The sequence below is a fragment of the Oncorhynchus kisutch genome, unplaced genomic scaffold (assembly GCF_002021735.2).
Source record: "Oncorhynchus kisutch isolate 150728-3 unplaced genomic scaffold, Okis_V2 scaffold1079, whole genome shotgun sequence".
NCBI lineage: Eukaryota > Metazoa > Chordata > Actinopteri > Salmoniformes > Salmonidae > Oncorhynchus > Oncorhynchus kisutch.
In genome coordinates, this window is record NW_022263024.1 from 28,021 (window position 1) to 40,230 (window position 12,210).

At 44.1% G+C, this 12,210-nt stretch overlaps 1 protein-coding gene across 1 annotated transcript; it reads left to right on the forward strand.

Moving 5' to 3' along the window:
* Positions 1 to 12: 12 nt before the first annotated feature.
* Positions 13 to 11,623, forward strand: LOC116364453 (anaphase-promoting complex subunit 16). The gene is made up of 4 exons (XM_031817581.1): positions 13 to 197; positions 525 to 671; positions 4,348 to 4,422; positions 11,084 to 11,623. The coding sequence occupies exons 2-4, from the start codon at positions 530 to 532 to the stop codon at positions 11,191 to 11,193; spliced, it is 327 nt and encodes a 108-aa protein (XP_031673441.1). The 5' UTR covers positions 13 to 197; positions 525 to 529; the 3' UTR covers positions 11,194 to 11,623.
* Positions 11,624 to 12,210: the final 587 nt, after the last annotated feature.

Sequence of the window (12,210 nt, forward strand, 5' to 3'; positions counted from 1 at the left end):
ACCAGCTGATTACGTCGTCGCTGATCTCTAAACTGCATGGATAAACATTCCGCGCTCGCAACAAATTAATGATGCGCCGATATCAACATTTGATTTATATATCGCCCAAGCCGTAAAGCGGGGGTTATTGTTAGGGTAGCTAACCAGAAACATAAACAAAAGCAGAAGTTAGCCTGCCGCTTTCTCCATCACCAGTGGTAGGTTCATCACTTCAATAATAATCTTATGTCTGATTTATTATGCGGAAAGTTTGCTTCAGTAGTAAATGCGCTATGCTTCATGTAGCTAGCTTTGTCTGTCAGTTTATTATTCATAATGTTGTTAGCCAACGTTAGCTAGCTAGTCATGCTAATGTAATGCCAAAGATTTGTATAACGTGTTCTATCTGTGCTAATGCTGCTCAGCTAACGTTAGCTAAATTTACTTTGAATAAATATTGCTGGTCATTTAGGACTGTATTTATCCGCAATACACGACTCTGAACTTGGTGATCATGATTTTGCCGTTGTGGTCCTCTTCCTCAGTTGGAATGGCAGCCTCCTCCTCATCCTCCTCTGCCGGAGGGGTTAGTGGGAGCTCCGTGACTGGCTCTGGGTTCAGCGCGTCTGAACTCATTCCCCCGCGTAAGGTCCTCTACACGTATCCCAAAGGAGCCGGGGAGATGATGGAAGGTAGGCTTTCTTTGACACAGGCCAATCACCAGTGGCTTTAGAATATAGGTTCAGAACGTTGCAAGACACAAGACTGGTGATGAGGATTCTTTTGGAGTTCTAGAAAACCTTGTCTGTTCTGTACATTCTACCTGCAACATTCTGAACATTGTTCTTGGCTCTGATTGCAATATTAATCGTGCTCATATCCCATATACCGTGATGTTGTGTGTTTCAGATGGATTAATGTTTCTGTGTGTGTGGTTAGCTACTGTACATGTGTGTGTGGTTCTGAATACTTGCTTCTCTTACAACTATTCTGTCTGGCTTCAAGTCAAGTGTAGCTTGTCTGGATTTTACCCACAAGATAAACAATGTGTCCCTGGAACTTTTCACTGTTCCCTTAAATGAACTAGCTACCATGCGTCATAGTTGGCTCTTCCTCCAGGAGGACGTGCACTGCTACCAGCGACAGTCAATGCTCTGCCCCAACGTCACCCCACAACGCGCATCGCCAGTGTGCCCCACTTCCCTCACACCCAAATCAATCTGGCTTCAAGTCAAGCGTAGTTAGTGATCCTTTGATCTGGAGTTGGTGACCCATGATCCTTTTGAATCATATTTGGATCTTCATCCAACAGAGGACGTACATGGGCACCAGCAAGCAGTCAGTGCTCTGCCAATGAGTCGGCCCACAACACCCACCACCAGTTTTGTCACATCACACAAGAGGATCTGTTTGTTTGAACCCAACGGGCCATCTGGCTCCTTGCCCCTGCTTTGTGCATCCCAAATGACACCCTATTACCTACGTTGTGCACTAATTTTGACCAGAGCCTTATGTGCCAGAGTTGTACCCTATATTAGGATAGGGTAACCCCATCCTTTGTTACCTCATAGACCCCAAATCAAACATTGTGTTGTAATAAATGTCTTAGTTTGGATCATTGTGCTGGAAAGCACTGGGTGTTCAGAGGACTAATGGGCTCACTGTTAAGTGGGACAGCAGTGAAACTGGTGGCCAGGGTTGGGGTTCTTTTCCACTTTGTTTTTGGGGCCTGTGCCATAGGGCGGCGCACAATTGGCCCAGCGTCATCCGGGTTAGGGGAGGGTTTGGCCCGGTGTAGGTCGTCCTTGTAAATAAGAATTTGTTCTTAACTGACTTGCCTAGTTAAATAAAATAAAATATTACAAAATTATTAATAAATGGCACCCTATTCCCTATACCAGGGATCATCAACTAGATTCAGCCACGGGATGATTTTTGTTTTTACTTGAGTGGATGGTCGGGGGGCCTGAACATAATTAGACTTTTTAATTTGTAGACTGCAAATTGACCGCAAGAAGACCAACCAGATTGTTTTAGTCAAATATTATATCAAACCTCGCTTACTTACATACTGTATATGATCAGATGTGTCTTTCTATTCTGCCCAGGAATACTTGGGAACAGATTTCACAAAAAATGTAATCACTTGGAGCTGATGTTTTGATTCTTTTGGCCAACATTGAAAATGGGGGGACCGAATTCGGTCCGTGGGACGCCAGTTGAAGAACCTAATCCTACCTTGTGCACTAATATCATGTGGGCCATGGTCAACAGTAGTGCACTGTCTAGGGCCATGGTCAACAGTAGTGCACTGTCTAGGGCCATGGTCAACAGTAGTCCACTGTCTAGGGCCATGGTCAACAGTAGTCCACTATCTAGGGCCATGGTCAACAGTAGTCCACTATCTAGGGCCATGGTCAACAGTAGTGCACTGTCTAGGGCCATGGTCAACAGTAGTCCACTGTCTAGGGCCATGGTCAACAGTAGTCCACTGTCTAGGGCCATGGTCAACAGTAGTCCACTATCTAGGGCCATGGTCAACAGTAGTCCACTGTCTAGGGCCATGGTCAACAGTAGTCCACTGTCTAGGACATGGTCAACAGTAGTGCACTGTCTAGGGCCATGGTCAACAGTAGTGCACTGTCTAGGGCCATGGTCAACAGTAGTCCACTGTCTAGGGCCATGGTCAACAGTAGTGCACTGTCTAGGGCCATGGTCAACAGTAGTCCACTGTCTAGGGCCATGGTCAACAGTAGTCCACTGTCTAGGGCCATGGTCAACAGTAGTGCACTGTCTAGGGCCATGGTCAACAGTAGTGCACTGTCTAGGGCCATGGTCAACAGTAGTCCACTGTCTAGGGCCATGGTCAACAGTAGTGCACTGTCTAGGGCCATGGTCAACAGTAGTCCACTATCTAGGGCCATGGTCAACAGTAGTGCACTGTCTAGGGCCATGGTCAACAGTAGTCCACTGTCTAAGGCCATGGTCAACATTAGTGCACTGTCTAGGGTTATGGTCAACAGTAGTGCACTGTCTAGGGTCATGGTCAACAGTAGTGCACTGTCTAGGGCCATGGTCAACAGTAGTGCACTGTCTAGGGCCATTGTCAACAGTAGTGCACTGTCTAGGGCCATGGTCAACAGTAGTGCACTGTCTAGGGCCATGGTCAACAGTAGACCACTATCTAGGGCCATGGTCAACAGTAGTGCACTGTCTAGGGCCATGGTCAACAGTAGTGCACTGTCTAGGGCCATGGTAAACAGTAGTGCACTGTCTAGGCCCATGGTCAACAGTAGTCCACTGTCTAGGCCCATGGTCAACAGTAGTCCACTGTCTAGGCCCATGGTCAACAGTAGTCCACTGTCTAGGCTTATGGTCAACAGTAGTCCACTGTCTAGGCTCATGGTCAACAGTAGTCCACTGTCTAGGCCCATGGTCAACAGTAGTCCACTGTCTAGGGCCATGGTCAACAGTAGTACACTGTCTAGGGCCATGGTCAACAGTAGTCCACTGTCTAGGCCCATGGTCAACAGTAGTCCACTGTCTAGGCCCATGGTCAACAGTAGTCCACTGTCTAGGCCCATGGTCAACAGTAGTCCACTGTCTAGGCCCATGGTCAACAGTAGTCCACTGTCTAGGCCCATGGTCAACAGTAGTCCACTGTCTAGGCCCATGGTCAACAGTAGTCCACTGTCTAGGGCCATGGTCAACAGTAGTACACTGTCTAGGGCCATGGTCAACAGTAGTCCACTGTCTAGGTCCATGGTCAACAGTAGTGCACTGTCTAGGGAACAGAGTGCGATTTGTGACACATTGTTTGCTAGTTGATTATTTTGGCTAGTCTTTTTATTCTCCACAAAACTGAACGGTGGCACATGTTGGCATAATGTGAGGAGTTATATCATGTTTTAGCCAACTCCTCTACTTACTTACTCAGTAATTACTGAGGATTGTGCTCGCCCGGACGATTGGGTATTAAATAGTTTGTACCACAAAACCATATACTATAATATGTTATATAATAGATCTATAGCCTAATAGTTGTGTGTGTTTCTGTGTGTGTGTGTGTGTTGTGTGTGTGTGTGTGTGTGTGTGTGTGTGTGTGTGTGTGTGTGTGTGTGTGTGTGTGTGTGTGTGTGTGTGTGTGTGTGTGTGTGTGTGTGTGTGTGTGTGTGTGTCTGTTTCTATGTGTGTGTGTGTGTGTGCTGGTTTGGGTTGTGATCCAGAAGGCACATTTCCATTCTTGTTGTTTAAACTATCTCAGGGCTAACTTGTCTACTACCACTACAGTATCTTGTAACATGTGCTAGTTGAGGAAAGCGTAACAGGTGTTGATGTCATATTGAACCAGAACTCTTGTGTCTTCAGACGGCTCAGACAGATTTCTGTGTGAGTCTGTGTTCAGCTACCAGGTGGCGTCAACACTGAAACAGGTGAAGCACGGTAAGTCCATCAGTCTCTTCATTCAATTATTATTATTGCAGTTGTCTTTTTTAAATGTATTTTTATGCCTATGTGTGCATCTCAAATGGCACCCTATTCCCTATATATATAGTGGACTACTTTCAAACAGAGCCCTATGGGCCTGGTCAAAAGTAGCCCACTATATAGGGAATAGGGTGCTATTGCATCTCAAATGGCACCCTATTCCCTATATATATAGTGGACTACTTTCAAACAGAGCCCTATGGGCCTGGTCAAAAGTAGCCCACTATATAGGGAATAGGGTGCTATTGCATCTCAAATGGCACCCTATTCCCTATATATATAGTGGACTACTTTCAAACAGAGCCCTATGGGCCTGGTCAAAAGTAGCCCACTATATAGGGAATAGGGTGCTATTGCATCTCAAATGGCACCCTATTCCCTATATATATAGTGGACTACTTTCAAACAGAGCCCTATGGGCCTGGTCAAAAGTAGCCCACTATATAGGGAATAGGGTGCTATTGCATCTCAAATGGCACCCTATTCCCTATATATATAGTGGACTACTTTCAAACAGAGCCCTATGGGCCTGGTCAAAAGTAGCCCACTATATAGGGAATAGGGTGCTATTGCATCTCAAATGGCACCCTATTCCCTATATATATAGTGGACTACTTTCAAACAGAGCCCTATGGGCCTGGTCAAAAGTAGCCCACTATATAGGGAATAGGGTGCTATTGCATCTCAAATGGCACCCTATTCCCTATATATATAGTGGACTACTTTCAAACAGAGCCCTATGGGCCTGGTCAAAAGTAGCCCACTATATAGGGAATAGGGTGCTATTGCATCTCAAATGGCACCCTATTCCCTATATATATAGTGGACTACTTTCAAACAGAGCCCTATGGGCCTGGTCAAAAGTAGCCCACTATATAGGGAATAGGGTGCTATTGCATCTCAAATGGCACCCTATTCCCTATATATATAGTGGACTACTTTCAAACAGAGCCCTATGGGCCTGGTCAAAAGTAGCCCACTATATAGGGAATAGGGTGCTATTGCATCTCAAATGGCACCCTATTCCCTATATATATAGTGGACTACTTTCAAACAGAGCCCTATGGGCCTGGTCAAAAGTAGCCCACTATATAGGGAATAGGGTGCTATTGCATCTCAAATGGCACCCTATTCCCTATATATATAGTGGACTACTTTCAAACAGAGCCCTATGGGCCTGGTCAAAAGTAGCCCACTATATAGGGAATAGGGTGCTATTGCATCTCAAATGGCACCCTATTCCCTATATATATAGTGGACTACTTTCAAACAGAGCCCTATGGGCCTGGTCAAAAGTAGCCCACTATATAGGGAATAGGGTGCTATTGCATCTCAAATGGCACCCTATTCCCTATATATATAGTGGACTACTTTCAAACAGAGCCCTATGGGCCTGGTCAAAAGTAGCCCACTAAATAGGGAATAGGGTGCTATTGCATCTCAAATGGCACCCTATTCCCTATATATATAGTGGACTACTTTCAAACAGAGCCCTATGGGCCTGGTCAAAAGTAGCCCACTATATAGGGAATAGGGCGCTATTGCATCTCAAATGGCACCCTATTCCCTATATATATAGTGGACTACTTTCAAACAGAGCCCTATGGGCCTGGTCAAAAGTAGCCCACTATATAGGGAATAGGGTGCTATTGCATCTCAAATGGCACCCTATTCCCTATATATATAGTGGACTACTTTCAAACAGAGCCCTATGGGCCTGGTCAAAAGTAGCCCACTATATAGGGAATAGGGTGCTATTGCATCTCAAATGGCACCCTATTCCCTATATATATAGTGGACTACTTTCAAACAGAGCCCTATGGGCCTGGTCAAAAGTAGCCCACTATATAGGGAATAGGGTGCTATTGCATCTCAAATGGCACCCTATTCCCTATATATATAGTGGACTACTTTCAAACAGAGCCCTATGGGCCTGGTCAAAAGTAGCCCACTATATAGGGAATAGGGTGCTATTGCATCTCAAATGGCACCCTATTCCCTATATATATAGTGGACTACTTTCAAACAGAGCCCTATGGGCCTGGTCAAAAGTAGCCCACTATATAGGGAATAGGGTGCTATTGCATCTCAAATGGCACCCTATTCCCTATATATATAGTGGACTACTTTCAAACAGAGCCCTATGGGCCTGGTCAAAAGTAGCCCACTAAATAGGGAATAGGGTGCTATTGCATCTCAAATGGCACCCTATTCCCTATATATATAGTGGACTACTTTCAAACAGAGCCCTATGGGCCTGGTCAAAAGTAGCCCACTATATAGGGAATAGGGTGCTATTGCATCTCAAATGGCACCCTATTCCCTATATATATAGTGGACTACTTTCAAACAGAGCCCTATGGGCCTGGTCAAAAGTAGCCCACTATATAGGGAATAGGGTGCTATTGCATCTCAAATGGCACCCTATTCCCTATATATATAGTGGACTACTTTCAAACAGAGCCCTATGGGCCTGGTCAAAAGTAGCCCACTATATAGGGAATAGGGTGCTATTGCATCTCAAATGGCACCCTATTCCCTATATATATAGTGGACTACTTTCAAACAGAGCCCTATGGGCCTGGTCAAAAGTAGCCCACTATATAGGGAATAGGGTGCTATTGCATCTCAAATGGCACCCTATTCCCTATATATATAGTGGACTACTTTCAAACAGAGCCCTATGGGCCTGGTCAAAAGTAGCCCACTATATAGGGAATAGGGTGCTATTGCATCTCAAATGGCACCCTATTCCCTATATATATAGTGGACTACTTTCAAACAGAGCCCTATGGGCCTGGTCAAAAGTAGCCCACTAAATAGGGAATAGGGTGCTATTGCATCTCAAATGGCACCCTATTCCCTATATATATAGTGGACTACTTTCAAACAGAGCCCTATGGGCCTGGTCAAAAGTAGCCCACTAAATAGGGAATAGGGTGCTATTGCATCTCAAATGGCACCCTATTCCCTATATATATAGTGGACTACTTTCAAACAGAGCCCTATGGGCCTGGTCAAAAGTAGCCCACTATATAGGGAATAGGGTAATATTGCATCTCAAATGGCACCCTATTCCCTATATATATAGTGGACTACTTTCAAACAGAGCCCTATGGGCCTGGTCAAAAGTAGCCCACTATATAGGGAATAGGGTGCTATTGCATCTCAAATGGCACCCTATTCCCTATATATATAGTGGACTACTTTCAAACAGAGCCCTATGGGCCTGGTCAAAAGTAGCCCACTATATAGGGAATAGGGTGCTATTGCATCTCAAATGGCACCCTATTCCCTATATATATAGTGGACTACTTTCAAACAGAGCCCTATGGGCCTGGTCAAAAGTAGCCCACTATATAGGGAATAGGGTGCTATTGCATCTCAAATGGCACCCTATTCCCTATATATATAGTGGACTACTTTCAAACAGAGCCCTATGGGCCTGGTCAAAAGTAGCCCACTATATAGGGAATAGGGTGCTATTGCATCTCAAATGGCACCCTATTCCCTATATATATAGTGGACTACTTTCAAACAGAGCCCTATGGGCCTGGTCAAAAGTAGCCCACTATATAGGGAATAGGGTGCTATTGCATCTCAAATGGCACCCCATTCCCTATATATATAGTGGACTACTTTCAAACAGAGCCCTATGGGCCTGGTCAAAAGTAGCCCACTATATAGGGAATAGGGTGCTATTGCATCTCAAATGGCACCCTATTCCCTATATATATAGTGGACTACTTTCAAACAGAGCCCTATGGGCCTGGTCAAAAGTAGCCCACTATATAGGGAATAGGGTGCTATTGCATCTCAAATGGCACCCTATTCCCTATATATATAGTGGACTACTTTCAAACAGAGCCCTATGGGCCTGGTCAAAAGTAGCCCACTATATAGGGAATAGGGTGCTATTGCATCTCAAATGGCACCCTATTCCCTATATATATAGTGGACTACTTTCAAACAGAGCCCTATGGGCCTGGTCAAAAGTAGCCCACTATATAGGGAATAGGGTGCTATTGCATCTCAAATGGCACCCTATTCCCTATATATATAGTGGACTACTTTCAAACAGAGCCCTATGGGCCTGGTCAAAAGTAGCCCACTATATAGGGAATAGGGTGCTATTGCATCTCAAATGGCACCCTATTCCCTATATATATAGTGGACTACTTTCAAACAGAGCCCTATGGGCCTGGTCAAAAGTAGCCCACTATATAGGGAATAGGGTGCTATTGCATCTCAAATGGCACCCTATTCCCTATATATATAGTGGACTACTTTCAAACAGAGCCCTATGGGCCTGGTCAAAAGTAGCCCACTATATAGGGAATAGGGTGCTATTGCATCTCAAATGGCACCCTATTCCCTATATATATAGTGGACTACTTTCAAACAGAGCCCTATGGGCCTGGTCAAAAGTAGCCCACTAAATAGGGAATAGGGTGCTATTGCATCTCAAATGGCACCCTATTCCCTATATATATAGTGGACTACTTTCAAACAGAGCCCTATGGGCCTGGTCAAAAGTAGCCCACTATATAGGGAATAGGGTGCTATTGCATCTCAAATGGCACCCTATTCCCTATATATATAGTGGACTACTTTCAAACAGAGCCCTATGGGCCTGGTCAAAAGTAGCCCACTATATAGGGAATAGGGTGCTATTGCATCTCAAATGGCACCCTATTCCCTATATATATAGTGGACTACTTTCAAACAGAGCCCTATGGGCCTGGTCAAAAGTAGCCCACTATATAGGGAATAGGGTGCTATTGCATCTCAAATGGCACCCTATTCCCTATATATATAGTGGACTACTTTCAAACAGAGCCCTATGGGCCTGGTCAAAAGTAGCCCACTATATAGGGAATAGGGTGCTATTGCATCTCAAATGGCACCCTATTCCCTATATATATAGTGGACTACTTTCAAACAGAGCCCTATGGGCCTGGTCAAAAGTAGCCCACTATATAGGGAATAGGGTGCTATTGCATCTCAAATGGCACCCTATTCCCTATATATATAGTGGACTACTTTCAAACAGAGCCCTATGGGCCTGGTCAAAAGTAGCCCACTATATAGGGAATAGGGTGCTATTGCATCTCAAATGGCACCCTATTCCCTATATATATAGTGGACTACTTTCAAACAGAGCCCTATGGGCCTGGTCAAAAGTAGCCCACTAAATAGGGAATAGGGTGCTATTGCATCTCAAATGGCACCCTATTCCCTATATATATAGTGGACTACTTTCAAACAGAGCCCTATGGGCCTGGTCAAAAGTAGCCCACTATATAGGGAATAGGGTGCTATTGCATCTCAAATGGCACCCTATTCCCTATATATATAGTGGACTACTTTCAAACAGAGCCCTATGGGCCTGGTCAAAAGTAGCCCACTATATAGGGAATAGGGTGCTATTGCATCTCAAATGGCACCCTATTCCCTATATATATAGTGGACTACTTTCAAACAGAGCCCTATGGGCCTGGTCAAAAGTAGCCCACTATATAGGGAATAGGGTGCTATTGCATCTCAAATGGCACCCTATTCCCTATATATATAGTGGACTACTTTCAAACAGAGCCCTATGGGCCTGGTCAAAAGTAGCCCACTATATAGGGAATAGGGTGCTATTGCATCTCAAATGGCACCCTATTCCCTATATATATAGTGGACTACTTTCAAACAGAGCCCTATGGGCCTGGTCAAAAGTAGCCCACTATATAGGGAATAGGGTGCTATTGCATCTCAAATGGCACCCTATTCCCTATATATATAGTGGACTACTTTCAAACAGAGCCCTATGGGCCTGGTCAAAAGTAGCCCACTATATAGGGAATAGGGTGCTATTGCATCTCAAATGGCACCCCATTCCCTATATATATAGTGGACTACTTTCAAACAGAGCCCTATGGGCCTGGTCAAAAGTAGCCCACTATATAGGGAATAGGGTGCTATTGCATCTCAAATGGCACCCTATTCCCTATATATATAGTGGACTACTTTCAAACAGAGCCCTATGGGCCTGGTCAAAAGTAGCCCACTATATAGGGAATAGGGTGCTATTGCATCTCAAATGGCACCCTATTCCCTATATATATAGTGGACTACTTTCAAACAGAGCCCTATGGGCCTGGTCAAAAGTAGCCCACTATATAGGGAATAGGGTGCTATTGCATCTCAAATGGCACCCTATTCCCTATATATATAGTGGACTACTTTCAAACAGAGCCCTATGGGCCTGGTCAAAAGTAGCCCACTATATAGGGAATAGGGTGCTATTGCATCTCAAATGGCACCCTATTCCCTATATATATATAGTGGACTACTTTCAAACAGAGCCCTATGGGCCTGGTCAAAAGTAGCCCACTATATAGGGAATAGGGTGCTATTGCATCTCAAATGGCACCCTATTCCCTATATATATATAGTGGACTACTTTCAAACAGAGCCCTATGGGCCTGGTCAAAAGTAGCCCACTATATAGGGAATAGGGTGCTATTTAGGACGCATTTGTTGTTTAGGGAAAAATAACTCTGGTAACGGCTACAAATGAATGCAATGCTTTGATCTAACAGCATATTTCACTGATTTGTTTTTTTAGATCAACAGGTATCTAGAATGGAGAAACTGGCCAGTTTGGTTGAAGAGCTGGAAGCAGATGAGTGGCGTTACAAACCAATTGAACAGCTTTTGGGATTTACTCCGTCTTAAAGTCCAAATAAAGACCTGCTCAGTAGCCGCTAGCTGGTCACCACTGGAGAAACATGTTGACCGCAGAACACTACTTTTATTTCCAACACATTTGGTTTATTGTCATTTGTTGTGTCATTCCCACAGGGAAGGATGTTCCTGCCTGTTATTGGCCAATGATTAGCTGTGGTCACTAACTGGAGGAAGGAACACCCTGATCCGAGAGATCTATTGTTGTGACCTAAAAAAAAAAAAAATGTATCACCGCAATGAATTATGAATTGAGTAATTAATCATGTTATAGTGGGGAGATTGATGCATTCATGTTTTACTTTGTGTTTTTTTAAATAAACGAAATAAGAAGAAATCCTCTTCCTATGTATTAACATGAAAACATGACGTACTTGGATTATCATTTATTAAATATTTAAATAAAAATATACAGAATCAATTGTATTCTTTACTGTTTTATAACATTATTACAATGGATTATTTGTTATCACATAGTTGAAAATAATTAGAACCAGGATAATTGTATTACTGTAAATACCAAGGTCAATGAGAATGTAGGGCAACACAATAACATCTGCAGCAACAGCCAGGCTTGTTATTCCTCACACATTCTGAAGGGAGGGGACTGAACAGGCTGACGTTCTGGATGACAAGTGCTAGTACGTCCATGTGTCGATGCCCTCGGAGCTGCTCTCAATATGCAGATACACACACACACACACACACAATAACATCAGGCAGTCAGTCATTAAAGGACAAGGGGGAGAGAAGTAGGTTTTGTTAATAAATCACCACCATTCTGTCTACACTACCAGGCTGTAGGTGTTCTGTCTACACTACCAGGCTGTAGGTGTTCTGTTTACACTACAAGGCTGTAGGTGTTCTGTCTACACTACCAGTGCTGTAGGTGTTCTGTTTACACTACCAGGCTGTAGGTGTTCTGTTTACACTATCATGTTCTGTCTACACTACCAGGGCTGTAGGTGTTCTGTTTACACTACCAGGCTGTAGGTGTTATGTCTACAC

Bases quoted from the DNA above. Each gene is read 5' to 3' on its own strand.
- LOC116364453 (XM_031817581.1), top strand. From the start codon at position 530: ATGGCAGCCTCCTCCTCATCCTCCTCTGCCGGAGGGGTTAGTGGGAGC. The intron at 672-4,347 runs GTAGGCTTTCTT...TTGTGTCTTCAG, and splicing joins AGCCGGGGAGATGATGGAAG to ACGGCTCAGACAGATTTCTG. The intron at 4,423-11,083 runs GTAAGTCCATCA...TTGTTTTTTTAG, and splicing joins ACTGAAACAGGTGAAGCACG to ATCAACAGGTATCTAGAATG.